At 38.7% G+C, this 18169-nt stretch overlaps 1 protein-coding gene across 3 annotated transcripts in view; it reads right to left on the bottom strand.

The window, feature by feature from the left end:
- Positions 1-18169, bottom strand: part of FMN2 (formin 2) — a 392431-nt gene that overhangs the window by 289619 nt on the left and 84643 nt on the right. For 2 of the 3 annotated variants that reach the window (XM_055234932.2, XM_055234935.2), the window contains exons 3-4: positions 14293-14440; positions 4505-4560 (exon numbers count right to left, since the gene is read on the bottom strand). In XM_055234932.2, coding sequence (XP_055090907.1) covers positions 4505-4560; positions 14293-14440 — 204 coding nt within the window. Of the gene's footprint in view, positions 1-4504; positions 4561-12190; positions 12203-14292; positions 14441-18169 lie in introns of all 3 variants that reach the window. The other variant, XM_063613470.1, reaches the window with a different exon arrangement.

The raw sequence follows: 18169 nt of genomic DNA, 5'->3' as shown, positions 1-18169 counted from the left end.
TCGCTTGCCCCTTCCCAGACTCATTAGGTCAGAGTATTTATTGGTTAAACTATTTATTGAGGACCTAAGAATGATGAGACACTGAGGAAGACTTCAAGGATGACTAACTTATGGTTTCAGACCCAAGTATCTCTCTCTCTCTCTCTCTCCTTTAAGACTTGTGTTTCTTACTCTGCCTTATTTTAGTTATTTACTTGTCTTGTGGGTTATTGTTTTGTTGGTTTCCAATTACTTTGCAAATTCATATTACCTTTTGCCTTGGAGTTGAGAAAGACCTCACATTCAACAATGTTTCTTTAGAACCCTTCTATATGTCTAAGACATTCTACCCCAATTCAAATGGCTTGTTTTATTTAGTCTCCAGCATTATTTCCTCAGAATTACTTTTACCCCACTACTTTCTTTTGATCTCACCAATGCTTCTTTTGCCCTTCAAACTTTGCTTCTGAGTAACCAAGACCATCGACAAGGCTACTCCACATTACTCCAGCTGTTTCCTTGACTTGTTCCTAAATTATTTCTGAAACTAATGGAACTGAGTGGCCATTGCATAAAGAGTACTATAACAGATACTTTAAGGAAATCCAATAAAAAAATATTTACTTCTTCAAATAAATTTGCAGTTAGATTGGGCAATGAGGGGACTCGGCAGGGCTGGATCAGAGCAAAGTGTTTTTCTGACACTTGAGAATTTATTTGCATACAGACCATGCAACATATGGGGGAAGACAGTGCTGATATCGTATAATTCCTTTTTATTATCTAGCACTTTGTAATAGATGTGACTATTGATAAATGATAAATATTCTAAGGTGCAAAGACCTGACTTTCAATTGCCTGTTATTTTCAATTCTTACCCAGAGCTAGAGTTTTTTAAAAAATGTTATTCCATTTCCTTTCCAACTAGTCCATTTACATTAGAAAGATATCAAGAGTTTTAGAAAAATGCTTTGAAACAAAAATTGTATATATAATTTCAAAAGCAAAAAGTTAGAAACTAGGTGGCTACCAGGTGAAGCATGTTACCATACACCAATCTTTAACTTAGAAGTAAATGTTCTTAGATAAAATAATTGACACTAAGCTATTATATACTATAGAGTGTAAAAGGCTTTACAGTTTAAATATTTGAAATGCCAAAGATTTAAATAAACAGAATCAAAAGACAGTCGCATTTCAGTTTTATGACATAATTCTTCAGATAGGGCAGATTTTCAGAGCATATTACCTGAAATTAAAATAATCAGTAAGTGAGGCCTAAAGAATGTAATTTTATTTGAAAACCTAATTCCACAGGGTCATCAATAAAAGCATTCAAGGAGTAGCTATAGTCCATTCTTTTCACTTGAGTGCCAGCTGTATTTGCTTTAAGCATCAGACTCTCTGGCAACACCACAGCCTTCTACTCCTGTGAGTTGAGGAAAGGCTTTATGACTCATGTGTTTTTTCTAGGGATATTGAGCTCTCAGAATTATTAACTACAGAAAGAGTAACAGTCAAAACTCATTCAATAAATTCCAATGTGCTCAGATTGAGAGAACAGGTGTCTGAACGCACATCTGAAGAATAACTTAGAGAGGATGCTTTCCAACTCGGCTGCAAGCCTCTGACTAAGCAGTCCTGGGGATCTCGCATTACGACCACAGAAGAACGCAGGCAGCACCGGATGGACCAGAAAAATCTCTTAGGTTCATCATTCATACTGAGAAAACTGCCTTCAAACCTCTCATTTCCATCTGCATTTAGAGATACAGAACTGCCATCTAGTGACTAAGAAGGAAAAAGCAAGGACTTTCCACGAAAAATATTTTTTTTTACATAACAAAGCACTAAAGTTAGTAAAATTAACACAACTTAGCACATCAAAGTTCTAGTAAAACTTCAAAACGTATAAGTGAATATATACCTATTTGCCTCTATAAGGTATCTTGACATCTGGCTCATACATGGTATAGTTTAAATAAAATAAAATAAATTTAGAATCTCATCTGATGATTTTGGCATAGGGTGATTACCCATGTAAAAGCATAATTTTTATCATAGTATAAGTATAAAATCAAACAGATCTATACTCAAATAGTGGGCCTACCCTTTATCAAGTTTGTGATCTTATGCAAGTTACTTTTACCACATATAATCATTTTCTTTAGCAGTTAAATGCGCATTATAATAGTTAAAGGATTATTGTAAGGATTTCTTAAGGTCATAGAGTAAAAGAACAAGTATACAGTAGGTTGACAATTAATTTGAGTTTTCTGTATCCCCTTTATGGCCAATTACTTTAGGCTGTCATGAAACATACTCATATCATCTAAGAAAAGAATCAGCCCATAAAATACATGTATGACAAAGAGTTAATGATTCCAAAAGTAAGTGATGTCATTGTTGGGTGCTTAAAATCGATTGCTTCCAAATATTGTTACCTCCCAATTAATTTTCCTGACTTCCAGACACTTCACTGTCAACAAGGATAAGATGTAACATTTATTCAATCTATTTCACCCTTGAGTCTTCAAGTCGTAAAATCAAGTGTTTTTAAATAACCTACTCCATTAGGTTTTCTGCTTATTGCAATATATTTTACCATGGTCCATTGCTCAGGAAAAACACTCTATAATGTTACACACATGAATATATATCTTGAAATAGCATAACATAGAAAGCAATGTTGTACAGGTTTTATCACTGTTGATATCATCAAATACTTCCTCTTCAGGTTCTCTTTAACATTATCATATGTAACAATTGATTCATATACGTCCTGGACGTAAGAATTTGGAAAAACTTAATATATTCCTTTAAATCACAATTTAGCCATGCTTTCCACAAAAAAAAAAAAGGCTTAAAAAGTGAGGGAAGATTTGAGGGTACTACTTTTCTTAATAATTGCTGACTTTACTATTTCTTTTTAGCTTTTTATCTTTCTTTATCTTATTTGCTGTGGGCTAATCATTGCAGATAATTAAGGAACCATCAGTTGAGTCCACCATGCCTCTCCAAGTGCCACCAAGTTGATGTAGGCCTCTGCTCCCATCACAATAAGCTGGAAAAACTTGCTTTTTCAATGAACTGTCCTTAAGGATAGCTAATCTAGCTGTATTTTTGAAAAGCACCCAGGTGCTGTTTTCAACTAATGTTATACCCCAATTTCTCCCCCAGGGGGAGCACAACTTTCACGTATAACAGGGATTCTTTTCTAAAGGGAAGTTACTTTATTCTTTGATGAGTTCTCAGAGATTAGCAATAATTTAATTTTACAGAGAAGAACCTTATGTCCCAGGTAATCTAAGCATGTTGTCATCACACTAATCAGAAATAGATCCGGGTGTAAAACCCAAGTATGTGTCTCCTCATTTTCTCCTAGACCACCAACAGAACAGACACATCTTTTTATTGTTCATTTCTAATACTAAGTTACTGTCAAAAGCATAGTTGGGTGAAAATGTAAATTGGTTTGTAAGCAATAGTTTTATAGCCAAAAGAGCAATTGCTACCCACAGTTACTATTCCATACAAATGTTTCCTTTCTTGCAGCTTTTTTTTTTTAAATAAGAAATCCACTTTAGCATAAGAAAAAACCCCCACAAACTTTGGCTCTTTGGTAACTGATATGGTTTGGCTCTGTGTCCCCACCCAAATCTCATCTTGTAGCTCCCATAATTCCCACATGTTGTGGGAGGGACCTGGTGGGAGATGACTGAATCATGGGGGCGGGTCTTTCCCATGCTCTTCTCATGATAGTGAATGGGTCTCACGAGATCTAATGGTTTTAAAAATGGGAGTTTCTGTGCACAAGCTCTTTTTTTGCCTGCTGCCATCCACGTAAGATATGATTTGCTTCTCCTTGCCTTCCGCCATGAACTTGTGAGGCCTCCCCAGCCATGTGGAAGTATAAGTCCAATAAGCCTCTTTCTTTTGTAAATTGCCCAGTCTTGGGTATGCCTTTATCGGCAGCGTGAAAACGGACTAATACAGTAACAGAAAAAAAAAAGTTTCTGTGGACATTAAACAGATACTAATTAATGTTTCATCCACCAAAGTAATAAGAATCTTATTTGACTTTAGCAAAGCTCTGACAAATTTTTGTTAACATCCACCAAAGTAATAAGAATCTTATTTGACTTTAGCAAAGCTCTGACAGATTTTTTTATTTAAAGATCATAGCCATGGGACTATTTGAGCAGGCACATCTCGCAGACTTCTCCCTGGAGTGGCCACCGTTTCCTGCTGGAGCCAGCTGTTATTGGGCCCAACTCTTTGGCTGGATATAGAATAAAACAGCTTCTGAAAAGCTTGTACTCAGTTCCACTTCAAGGCTGATTTTCTATGAAAAAATAAATGGAAGAAAACATCCCCTTCTGCCTGACTGGATTCCACTGCAGGCTTAGGGAAAACAAGGGCATCCTAGCCAGCCGGGCAGATGGAAAGATAAATCGCAGAGTTTGTCACAATCTGAAGACAAATAAGACAGATGGGAATCTGCATCCTAATAAGATCATCTTACCTTCTGGACAGCATCCAAGCATTTTTTGGGAGTTTCTGAAACAGCAGATTGAGATTCTAGATTGGAAAAGAAGCAGACAGTCAGTATCTTAAAGGACAATTTTCCTATTTCTTCAATCAGAAAGTAAAACTTTCACTAAAATACAGCATTAACCATAAGTACCAAAAATATCCAGTCTCTCTTCCAATTATATAACTGGGTTATTAGGATATGACTACTTTTCAGTATATATAACACATACAATGAGAATGCTCATGTCATTTTTAAAAATTGGGATATTCCTATGCCCTGTATAGATCAACTATCCTTATTTGTCTCAATTGCTAGTTTCTAAATTGTGCCAGAAAGTCCTTCTAAGCCTTTCACAGATCATATTATTCACTTAGCTGAAGTCTGTATCACGATAGAAGCCACCTCACCAAGGTTGAAGGATGGGAGCTCAAAAGCCTGGTCTAACTGTTGTCAAATTGCCCCTTGATTTCAAGGAGAGATAATGAACATTGTCACCAAGAGACACTGGGTAAGAAGGGATTCTGAAGCGGTTTTTCTCTTTTAGTCCTCATGTCATTTGAGATTCTATGAGACTGCAAATTTCATCGTGCTAAAAAAACCTAAGGCATAACCAAGTCAGGGATTTTTTTTTTCTTAAGCGAGAGGGCACTTTCTTCTAAGTGAAGCTTGCGTGCAAATTTAAAAATAAAAGGGCCTTTAGGATAAAAATAAAAATGAAAGGGCCTTCAAGGAATTCCTCGTGCTCCATGAATCAGAGCCTGAAAAACCACTCATCTCATCCATCCTCTGACCTTTCAGATGAGAAATTCAAAGCCCGTAATGCAAGTGGTTGTTGGCAAGGTGAAGACGAGAGTTTCTCTCTCCTGACTGTCACGTTGCACCCCTGACTAGCATGCAGACCAGACCCTGGACACAAGGTACAGCAGTCACTGTTTTTGGTTTTTTTTTTGTTTTTTTTGTTTTTTTTTTTGAGATGGAGTTTAGCTCTTTCACCCAGGCTGGAGTGCAACGGCGCAATCTCGGCTCACTGCAACCTCCGCCTCCCGGTTTCAAGCGATTCTCCTGTCTCAGCCTCCCGAATCAATAGCTGGGATTACCAGGCACCCGCCACCACACCCAGCTAATTTTTATATTTTTTTAGTAGAGACTGGGTTTCACCATGTTGGCCAGGCTGGTCTCGAACTCCTGACCTCGTGATCCGCCCGCCTTGGCCTCCCAAAGTGCTGGGATTACAGGCGTGAGCCACCACGCTCAGCCAGCAGTCACTCTTTATGGTCATTTTGACATTTCCAATTTAGCCACATGGTAGCTGATATATGTGACAATGCTACAGAAAAATAAAAGGCATTTAGTATTTAAACAGCATAACATACTGTTAAGCTACATTGAAAGTTTTCATTTCACTCAGATGAGAATCTGTCTCCACAGGGACCCACAAGGCTTGGTTTCAACTACTGTTACTCCCTAGCCTCTCTACCCACCTCCATCTGTCCTAACTTGCTCACCAGGCCAGCCACCCTGGCCAGCTTGCTTGTCTTGTAACACACCAGTCATGCTTCTTCCATTGGGCCACCAAAGCCACAGTGGCTACTGCCTCTGCCCAGAGCACTGCACTCACTCTTCTTCCCAAAATCTGCAAGCTCTACTCTGTGGCTGCTTCCTCTGGAGTTTTGCTAAAGCAGCGACCCCACCCACTCCTTGGCACTCACCACACACTCACCCTTACTTTCTTGGTAACCTGGATCATCACACCATATACTCCATAATGCATATGGTTGCCTACTTATTTATACCTCTCATTCCACTAGAACATAAACTCTGTGAAAGCAAGAATTTTTGTCAGTTTTTCCCCTTGTTGTATCCCCCACATCCAAATAGTACCTGGCACTTAGTAGGTGCTTAAAATATTTGTTGAGTAATTGTAGGAGTGAATGAAAGAATAAATGAAAGATCAAAACAATGACGAGACCATGAAAGTGGGTTCCACCAGGAAAAGTGGGGGTATCCTGGGCAAAGAAAGAGAGAGTAAGGATTTTACAAGAGACAATACAGATATTTGCCTTGCCTTTAGCTATTTCATGAATCTCAGCTAAGAGTGTATAGTTTAAAACAAAAATCATTGAGAATAGCATGATGCAGTCACTTACCAGTAAGTGTCACGGTGGCAATAAACAATTGGCCCTAAAATACAACCATTTTCCCAGATAAATATAGCATGTCATTGAGCTCATCAAAAAGAGATTCTTCTCTTGTATACTGACAAATCTCTACTCTGAACTTAACACCAGAGTTAGCCAAATTTTAATAAAGATCTTTAACAGCAAAGCTAGTTAACAGTTAATATTAAAGCAAATCCAAACTCCAGAACGCTCTCATTTTCTATGGTTTTTCGTCACTTCCACAACAGACTGAAGACAAGTGTTGGCTTTGTGCCAGTGGAGAAAAGTTTCTCTTCCTCTTCTATTTAGATCGTGCCATAAGAGCCTAAAGGCTCTCCTGGTGGTACACGAAGAGTTCTTCACATTAGAAATGCACAAAATGCTTTCTAGCTGTTTTCTACAGTCCTTGACCCGGTAACTGGACCCAAAAAGTAAACTTCTGGGCTTTGATGGTAAAGAACAAGTACAGTGTAGCAGAAAAACATACTTAGAAAACCACGTTTATTAGAAAGATGCATCAGGCAAAATATTCTGCACATCTACACCCAAACTTCCAGCTTCTCTCTGTCTAATTCAATGGCTACCTGAACTGAATTCATTCTCCCAACCCCATCCCTTTCACTATAGTTTTATTTGTTTGAATCTGTGTGTTAAAACATCGAAGAGAAATTTGTAGGTTGAAATGCTGTCTTCAAAATCATAAGCTGGAAAATAGGAGTTCTAGAGGGTCAAGATTTTAAGATGAAAGAGATGTACATAATAACTCTACTGAAAAATAAAGAGAAAATAAGTGAGAACCACTGAGAGAGGAGAGAAAAATACATGATAAGGAAAAAAAATACAGAATAAAAGAAAGCGAGATAGAAGGAGAAAGGTATAGGAGGGAGAAAGTAAAGGGAAGCATGAAAAATGGTGAAAGTGTCCTTTAGGGAGCAGAGAGAAATTGATGTACCAGTAATGGCTGAAGGGTGGAATCACTAGATAGGTGCATCTGAGATATCAGCTTAGTTCCAACTTTCATAGAGCTCCCTAAATGAAAGTGATCACTCCTGGAACTCCCGACTCCCACGTTGCCAACACTCTCCTCCTCCCAGGATCCAGGGCACTTTCAGGAATTGCCTTAAACCCCGCTCTAGGACAGACTGATCATCTCCATCAAATATTCATCACTAGAATGGTTATTATTTTCAAAGAGTACCCCGGTGAGAGAGCTCTCAAGGGTACATTTAAAATGGCCACCTCCTTCACCCATCCTTCAAATTAAGAAACCAGAATGTTCTTTAAAAAAAAAAAAAAAATCAGGCCGGGTGCGGTGGCTCACATCTGTAATCCTAGCACTTTGAGAGGCCGAGGCGGGCAGATCACAAGGTCAGGCCAATACGGTGAAACCCCGTCTCTACTAAAAATACAAAAATTAGCCGGCCTGGTGGTGGGCACCTGTAGTCCCAGCTACTTGGGAGGCTGAGGCAGGAGAATCGCTTAAACCCGGGAGGCGGAGCTTGCAGTGAGCCGAGATCGCGCCGTTGCCCTCCAGCCTGGGCCACAGAGCGAGTCTCAACAAAAAAAAAATAATAAAATAAAAATTCATTATGAAGCAGAAGCAGAGAGGGAGAAAGAACATTCCTTAAAAAAAGTTAAATACGGCCGGGCGCGGTGGCTCACGCCTGTAATCCCAGCACTTTGGGAGGCTGAGACCGGTGGATCACGAGGTCAGGAGATCGAGACCATCCTGGCTAACACGGTGAAACCCCGTCTCTACTAAAAATACCAAAAAAATTAGCCGGGCTTAGTGACTGGCGCCTGTAGTCCCAGCTACTCAGGAGGCTGAGGCAGGAGAATGGCGTGAACCTGGGAGGCGGAGCTTGCAGTGAGCCGAGATCGCGCCACTGCACTCCAGCCTGGGCCACACAGCGAGACTCCATCTCAAAAAAAAAAAAAACGTTAAATATTCCATTTTAAAAAGTTACCTCAAAATTCTGAGCATAATCTAAAATTCTGGACTCCCTATGGACTCCAAATGTTTCAGGACTGACCTCTTTATCATCACAAAATAAGCCTTTCACTCACGAAACAAAATATACTTGGATGAGCTGTGTATTTACAGAGAGAAGACAGTAAGACAATGAGCGGGATATGCCTCTGCTAAGAATGGAAAATAAACTGCCTTTTAAAATATACATACAAAATATGCCTTCTAAAAATGAATGAAGTAGTCTCTAAACAGACATTTTAAGTTAAAATGAAGCTATATAAAATTATTATATTATAGCTTCTTTAATGGTATATACCAGTTTGTTTCAAATCCAGTCAATTTAACTGAAACCGAATTCATTAAACTCCATTAAAATATCATGACTTATAATTGGCTGCCTAATAAATGCAAGATGTTTTTAATTCTGATATACCATGTCTTTCCACAAATGAAAATGTGGTTAAACACTTGAATTTTCCTAAATGAGGCCAATTCCATGATCTGCTTATTTGATTATTTAATAGTATTGAGGCTTTGCCTCTCATTGTCAACAAAATATAGCCACATCTAGGCTCTAGTTAGCACAGGAGAAAATGAAGGCCAATTTTATAAAAACTATATGCATGTATATATACATGTATATATATACACATACATGCATACACACGCTATATAATATTCAATATATTAATTCAATATATGATATATATTCAATTTATATATAATATATAATCATAAGCCAATCATATAATATATATAATATTATATATATATTATATATTTACATGTTGAAAATGGAGAATTATCTTTGGGAGACACAGTCAATCTATTCCAGTACATTTTATTCCTTAAGTGAGAGTCTCAGGGAGATAGAATACTATCAAGTCTCCCCTAATCCCTTATAGAATTTCTGCATTATCTCAACCGAAATTATGTTAAAACATTTGAACAAAACACAGAAATGGACTGGGCATGGTGGCTCATGTCTATAATCCCAGCACTTTGGGCGGCCAAGGTGGGAGGAACACTTACGCCCAGGAGTTCAACACCAGCCTGAGCTACATGACAAAACCTCGTATCTACAAAAAAATTTAAAACATTAGCTGGCATGGTGGTTCACACTTGTAATCCCAGCACTTTGGGAGGCTGAGGTGGAAGGATCACTTGAGCTCAGGTGGTGAAGGCTTCAGTGAGCTGAGACCATGTCACTACACACCAGCCTGGGTGACAGAGTTAAACCCTGTCTCAAAAAAAAAGGAAATGAGTTAATACTGTATTGACATTGCACGGCACAGAATTTCTTCTCTTAGGAACCATTAGAGACACTTCTTTGGGATATTAGTTGTGCTTCTCTGAGTGACTGTGTTTTCAATCGGACACTGAGGAAGACACTCACATTCCCCTTTCTGCTTTGCACCTGAGGGCTAAATTTCCAATTACCTTTAGAAATGGCAGATCCTTATCAGATACATTTCACTCGGCTGTCTTATCTCAGCTTCATTTTATTGTTCCATCCTAAATTGCTTTTAGTTTGATCTATATTCCTTTATGATCCTTTTGTACATTTTACATATTTATAAGCTGCTCAAATCTTTTTTTGGAACAAAGGTGAATTACAATGTATTCAGCCAGTGCATAACTGCACTTTAAAGGATTTTCACATGAAAATCTTCTGCCATGGTTCTTTGTTTTCTTTCTTTTATTTGTTGCAGCAGGAAGTCAGCTACCATGTTTCTACCAGATCCTCTTCCATATATTTTCTTCTAGGATTTTCTGTGCCTTGATTGCCTTTCTAAAAAGTCAGTTCTCTGTTTCCTCTCAGCCATTCACATTTTCAAAGACAGGTAAGGGATATGATTTTCCACAGATGAAATGACAATGATCAAGTCCCTATTCACATCTCCACACCTGCTCCTGCTCTGGGTTCTCCGTGAATTTGAAAACTCAAGTTAATTACTTGATGTTCTTCAAATCTATTGAATGACCTTTGAAACTTGGTATTGAGCCCCTAAATTGGTCCAAGAACTGTTTTAGCCCATACAAAACTCTCCCTCAAATCTTGCATTAATGTGCTAGGTAGATGTTTATTTAGATCTTTTCCAGCAAAAGATTTTCATCATTCACTCAAATGTTTAAGTATACACTATATGCCAGAAAGTGTTGAAATTCTGAAAGCTGATGAGGAAGACATGTATATGTATAAAGAGAAAAATTCAATACATAAAGCATTCAGATGACAGAGATATGAATAGGGTGTCATGGGACTCCAGAAAAGAGTCTATGAGTGGGAAACAGCCATGGATGGGTGGGTGAGTGCTGTGTATAGGCAAGGGAAACTGAGGGAGAAGATAAAGAAAAATGATAAATAGAAAGGGTTTCTTTGTATCAATGTTTTTGCCACCAACTGGTTTGGGTTTTTTTATTTGTTTAATGCCACCAACATGGGAAGCACATTACTTCCTTTTTTCCCAGCCAGTCTTATCCTTCAGGAGTGTTCTGCAGACTTCAACAGGTCAACGTTAACACCTTAGGCCCATCTGTGGAGACAATGCCAACTGCAGAGGGAGCCAGGATGAGAACAAAGGACTGCCAGGAATCTGCAACTCACTGTGAGAAGAGGCACCAAGACCTCACCATGGCCTCAGCCCTTCCAATTCATACAAAGAAGGGGCAGTTCCTTCACCAATCCATAAAGGAGGAAAAAACCATCTTTCACAGAAGAGATCATGAAAAAGTTAAAGTGAGATGCTCCCTATGCAGTTAAAGTGAGATACATGAAAAAGGCAGAAGAGAGAGTACCACAAATCTGAACTAGCTGGACATGTGAATTAGGTAACCAATTTTAAGAGCTGGAAAAAAGGCCCAGTGCAGTGGCTCAAGCCTGTAATCCCAGCACTTTGGGAGGCCGAGGGGGGTGGATCACCTGAGGTCAGGAGTTCAAGACCAGCTGGGCCAAGATGGTGAAACCCCGTCTCTACTAAAAATACAAAAATTAGCCAGGCATGGTGGTGGGCGCATGTATCCCAGCTACTTGGGAGGCTGAGGCAGGAGAATCACTTGAACTCAGGAGGCAGAGGTTGCAGTGAGCCAAGATTGTGCCATTACACTCTAGACTGGGTGACAGAGTAAGAATCCATAAAAAAAAAGGGGGGTGGGGGTGGGGGTCATGTGTTATATACAGTGGATTTAACCAAGATGTCACTACAGAAGAATGTGCACCTATCAGTTAACTACAAATAGATCATTACTAATTATATTATCAAACTTTGTGATTGATGTAAAACATGAGACTGTAGGCAAAGGTTACCTATGACACTGACATTCCCACTCTTACAACTGACCGATTAGAAGAGAGTGTGGTATAGTTCTGGGAATGAGGCTGTCTCATGGAGGCGTCTTTCCAAATGAACGTCAGGGAGTCACAACAGAAAAAATTTAGAAAGACCCATTAGATCACTCTGATGAAAAAATGCTCTATGACTGTTGGGGTTTATAATAGATCCGCTAGAGAAAAATAAGTCACTAAGTTAAATTACTTCTTACCTCCATCATCCTCTTCAAGAATGCATTTTTAAAAAGGAGACAAGTTATTTCATTAAAAATCATTTACTCTGGCATTTTGCAAGCTACATCAAATCATGAAGCAAAAACCAGGTGACAAACTTCCTGGTATCAATTCCAACTATCATCTTTTACCAAACTAAAATTCAGGTTATCGCATTCAATTAACTTCTAGTCAAGTGCTCCACCAGTATATATACCAGCAACATAAAATGTTTCATAATGCTTTATAAAGTTCCCTAAAATTTAAGAATATCATATAAATGTTTCAGTTAGAAAAGTTGAGAATGATACAGTAGGGAAGAGAAAACATGAAAATATCACCCAATCAATGATGCAAAACACGGGATATAAACAACTGTTAAAAGGGCTCTCCACGCAATTGATTAATTCAACTATATCTACCCCTAAGTATTTTGTATCAATAAATGTTATCATAAATAGAGTAGTGTGGAAAATGAGATCAATACTTTTAATTGTGTGTTTTCCTTTGAAAACTAAAAGTCCTTTAACTTGCTTGCTTTTCAGGTGCTATCACGTTAGAGGTCTCTGATCTCTGAAGATCTTTGCTTAAAGGAAGTCTGCCTTAGCCTTTGAGAAATTGCTCTCTGTAAGTGTTACAACAAACTCAGTGTCCTACCTGGAACAACACTTCCTACACTCTCTCTCTCATTTGTTGTTCATTTCAGGGAGTACAGCCCACCTAGTGAATATTGAGCAGTGTTTCAAAAGCACTGGACATTTCAAAAGGGAGATTCAAGGTCAAGTGGGGGCCCTCATTTCAGTGCATCGGTGGAAAGAAAAAAGGCGAAAATACATTCCTCCAGAGACTGGGATAAAAATGGGAGGCAAGTGCAGAACTTTGGTTGGGGGACTGGAATAAAACCTTTTACATTGTTGGTCATTGTTGGTTGAAAGGGACCTCATGAATAAGGCAATGACGTGAAACAATGATAATAATTGTAATAAACAATATTAAACACATGGAGCTAGGTACTGCATTCTACATTCTAATGCTTCATATAAATGCCTGAATTCTCAAAACAGCCCTACGCAGTACATGCTATGCTCATCACCATTTTACAGATGAGAAAACCGAATACAGTTGTTAGGAAATTTGCCTAAGATTACAAAGCTAATAAGTTGGCAGAGCCCAAGCTCCATGCTTTTAAGTTATGCTCTTCTACTATGCGTCCAAAATAAGTTTCCAATGACTATCTTCCTCTCTATGAGCCCATGAGGAAAAAAAAAAATCAAAATTCTTAACTCTAATATCTATGTTACCATTTAGGAAAATCTGGTGGAGGAGAAATGTATGAATAGCAATGATGCTCTTCTATTTACTCCTCACTCATGCTTCAGAAATCAACATTTATGCCTGGTCAGTCCACCAGGAGGAAGTTGGGAATTTATTACAACAAAATGAAGAAAAGCCCAGCTGCGGTGGCTCATGCCTGTAATTCCAGCACTTTAGGAGAGCAAGGGAGGAGAATTGCTTGAGCCCAGGAGTCTGGATCAGCCTAGCCAACAGAGTGAGACTCTGGCTCTACAAAGAAATTAGCTGGACATGGTGGTGCATGGCTGTGGTCCCAGCTACTTGGGAGGCTGAGTTGGGAGAATCGCTTGAGCCAGGGAAGTTGAGACTGCAGTAAGCCATGCTCCACTGCACTCTAGCTTGGGTGACAAAGCAAGACCTTGTCAAAAAACAAAAAAAGAAGAAGAAGAAGGGAAAAAAAAAAAAGGAGAAAACAACCATATTCCATAAAGCATTGTTACGCAAATATGGTTCTCAGTTCTGTATGACAAATATAAAGTGTTTTCTTAAAACCAGGCTTGGGGTCATCATCCTGCTGAACTCCTCCAAATAAACCTGAGGCTAATCTCACACTAGCTTCCCAGCCAATAACACAAAATAAGACAACAAACGGAACGAAGAGAGAAAAGACCCCAAAATAAAAATTTTTTAAAGATTATAGCTGAATGCAATTAAAAATAAAAGATTACTTAAAACTAAGATTTAATAAAACTTATATCTCTCTATCTTGCCTCTTCCAGTTATCTCTGAAGACAAAGGAAACGGTTACCTGTTTCAGCATCCTCGAGCCTGTGTTCCTCATTGGGAGGTTTGGATGGTGGCCCCATGGATGGGACTCGCCTAGGAAACTGCCCTTCTGAATAGTCCAACGAGTGTGTTGGTTGACTAACTGCAGCCCAGGTATAAAGTTGATCTTGCTATATTTAAAAATAAAAAATGTTGAAATGCTATTAATTCAGTTACAAAAAAATAAGCCATGACTAATACATTGCAAAATCATTTCTATGTAAATTACTTATATATGCATACATATATGAAACAAAAACAGCATTTTATACTATTCAGTGTAGATTCCTAAGATACACATTTTTTTTCACGCAGTCATTTTATCTTTATAACCACATTTGCCTCAACTTCATTTCTATAGTAAAACCTACACCTCTTTCTTTGGAGGGAGAGATGCTATGTAGCCCTGCAGGGAATTATAAAATCAGACAGTCCAGACAGTCAATCAGAGAACTCCCTGAACTAGCATCTTTAATTCATCTGAATATGATATCCCTTTTAAAATTGTTTATATACTTGTGGGAATGTCAAAGGACAGGCTGTACTTGGGCACCACAGGACAATAATAGCTCCCGTGCCTTCAACCACAAAAGGCCCAGGAAACCGACTTATCTGGGGTCCAGGTTGGAAACTGGGGGAGAAACCACGAAACAGTGAATGAACCTGCCAAGAAAAAAAAAAAAAAAGAACTGAATAGGGATCTTCTGGCCAAGAAAGACCTCGCCAGCTACAGACCAACAGAATGTGGACAGAATGAGAAAGCAGCTAGTACTATACCTAGGGCCAGGAGACAAACTACAAATCTACAAATCTCACAGGGAAGCCTGCTCCACGGCCTATAAACACCTTGGAAAACTGCTCATTAGGATTACAGAATAACAGTGTGTTCAACCATTTTAGGATGCATATGCTCAATATATGCATGCCCTATATTTGTGACATTTTTCTTAACTGGGTATATTTCCCTAATACCTTTGATCCACATCAAGTAAAACAAAGAGAAGAACAATATGGTGGAAGTGAAAAACAAAAATCCACTGTAATCACTGGGTCGAGACTACAAAGTAAATGAGTTATCAGATGGATGCTATTTCTGTATTTAACAAATTAAGAAATTCATAAAGTAATCTCCAGCATGAACAGGAAGATACAATGTATAGACCAGTTAGTTTAAGCTTTACATTTAGGGACAGTCAATCAATGAATTGAACTATATCATAATTTAAAACTTCTGTGCATCAAAGGACACAATCAGAGTAAAAAGGCAACCTACAAAATGGGAGGAAGCATTTGCAAATCAACTCTGATAAGGATTTAATATCCTGAATATAGAAAGAACTCCTACAAGTCAACAACAAAAAACAAATAACCTGATTTTAAAATGGGCAAAGGACTTGAATAGACATTGTTTCAAAGGAGATACACAAAATAGTCAACAAGCACATGAAAAGATGCTCAATATCACTAATCATTATGGAAATGCAAATCAAAACTACAATGAAATCACCTCACACCCAAGAGGATGGCTATTATTTAAAAAACAAACAAACAAACAACAACAACAACAACAACAAATAAAGCACCAGCCTGGGCAACATGGCAAAACCTCATCTCTACAAAAATATAAAAATTAGCCAGGTATAGTGGCACACACCTGTAGTCCTAGCTACTTGGGAGGCTAACATGGGAGGATCACTTGAGCCCCAGAAGTCGAGGCTACAGTGAGCCATGGTCACGCCACTACACATCAGCCCAGCAAAAAAGCAAGGCCCTATCCAAAACAACAACAACAACAAGATAGAACATAAGTGCTGGCGAGGATGTGGAGAAATTGAAAGCATTGTGTACTATTAGTGATACTGTAAAATGATACTGTTGCTATGGAAAACATATGGCAGTTCCTCAAAAAATTAAAAATAGAATTACCATGTGATCCAGCAATTACACTTCTGGATATATACACCACAGAATTAAAACTAGGATCTCAAAGAAATATCTGTACACCTATGTTCATAACAGCATGTTCACAACAGCCAAAAGGTGGAAGCAACCCAAGTGTCCATCCATGAATGAACAGATAAACAAAATGCGATATATATATATAAACTGGGAAATTTTTTAGCCTTTAAATAGAAGAAAACTCTGATACATGCTACCGCATGGATGAACCTGGAGGACATTTGGCTAAATGAAATAAGCCTGCTACAAACGGACAAATACTGTATGATTGTACCTATATGAGGTACATAGCATTGTCAAATTCATATTGTCAGAAAGTCAAATGGTGGTTGCCAGGGGTTGGGGAGATGGGGGATGGGAAGTTGTTGCAATGTAATGGGTACAGAGTTTCAGTTTTGCAAGAAGAAAAAATTCTGGGGATTGACTGCACAACAGTATGAATAACGTAACAATACTGAATTGGACACTTAAAATGGTTAAGGTGGTAAATTAATGTTCTGTGTATTTTGTGACAGTTAAAATTTTTTAAATAATGTTTTTAAAAAACAGTAAATGCAAGTCTGTTGGGAATAGCTAAGATACACTTATTCAAGAGCAGTGCATGATTACATTGACAGGTCAGTTCTTAAGAGGTAACATGGATACTGTGATGGCTTAAGAAAACAACTGAACTGTAGCCAGGCATGTGGCTCATGCTTAGGATTCCAGCACTTCGGGAGGCAGAGTCAGGTAAATTGCTTGAGCCCAGGAGCTCAAGACCAGCCTAGGCAATACAGTGAGACCCCACCTCTACAGAATATTTAAAAATTTAAAAAAATTAGCCAGGGATGGTGGCACACACTTTTATTCCTAGCTACTCAGGAGGCTGAAGTGAAAGGATCACTTGAGCCTGGGAGGTTGAGGCTGCAATGAATGATGACTATGCTTCTGCACTCTAGCCTGGACAACAGAGCAAGACCCTGTCTCAAAAAAAAAAAGAAAAGTTTCTGAAATGTAATGCCCTCTCCACTCTATCCTTCACCGCCCTCCAGTTAGTGGTAATGATACCTATTTTAGCTACAGTTAGCTACAGTTCTTCTACACAGCCCCAGAAAACAGCCTATCTTAAATCTTTGCAGCCATTGCCTCCTAATATTTTCCAGAGTAGCAGAACCAAACTGGCCACAACAGCATGCTTCTAAGCCTGAGCTTCGGTTCCTCTTGCGTAAAATATAGTATCTATAGCATGCTTAGAAAAATGCTTGGCCTACCAGCTCCTCTAGGAGTTGGCAGAGAGAAGCAGGGCTGGAGTGACTGACAGGCTCCGGACCTGGCATCATGATGATCAGCCACAAAAAGACTTTTGCCTAGCAAGCCATCATCCTGCTAACAGCCTCAGACATCGTTTTTTCCATATAAAAGAGGTAGCATCAACAACCAACGGGATAAACTATCTCACCAAGTTTCATCATTCACCAAAATACAAAGCATGCTAAAAGCACTCTATAAAACCTCATATAAACAAACAAAAGTATCTGGTCAGTCCCCCAGTCTTTGAACCACACCTCAGAACTGTAATATATTACTGGGCTGTAATGGTAATCTCAAAACCTCTCATTCCTCACGTAGCTCCACTGGCAGAAAATAAGCAAAACAGATTTCTTTCATGGTTCCTCCATGTCTGCAGAATCAAATCCCAACTCTTCAACTTAAATATCATTTCGACGTTCCTATATCCCTACCATCTTCCTTCCCAAATTCGTTTCCCATTTCCTAAACCAAGCTTCATGCCACTAGAATGCCCTCTCCAGCTCTACCCACTCAAGGAGTCTAATCAAACATTAAAAAATCTAGTTGAAGTCCCATTTCACCTGAATCAGACCCACCTCTGCTGAAAGGCCACTCCTGAATCATACAGCGAA

The sequence above is a fragment of the Symphalangus syndactylus genome, chromosome 19 (genome assembly GCF_028878055.3).
Source record: "Symphalangus syndactylus isolate Jambi chromosome 19, NHGRI_mSymSyn1-v2.1_pri, whole genome shotgun sequence".
NCBI classification, from domain to species: domain Eukaryota; kingdom Metazoa; phylum Chordata; class Mammalia; order Primates; family Hylobatidae; genus Symphalangus; species Symphalangus syndactylus.
Note: the sequence above shows the minus strand (reverse complement) of the source record. Positions and strands in the feature narration are given on the sequence as shown.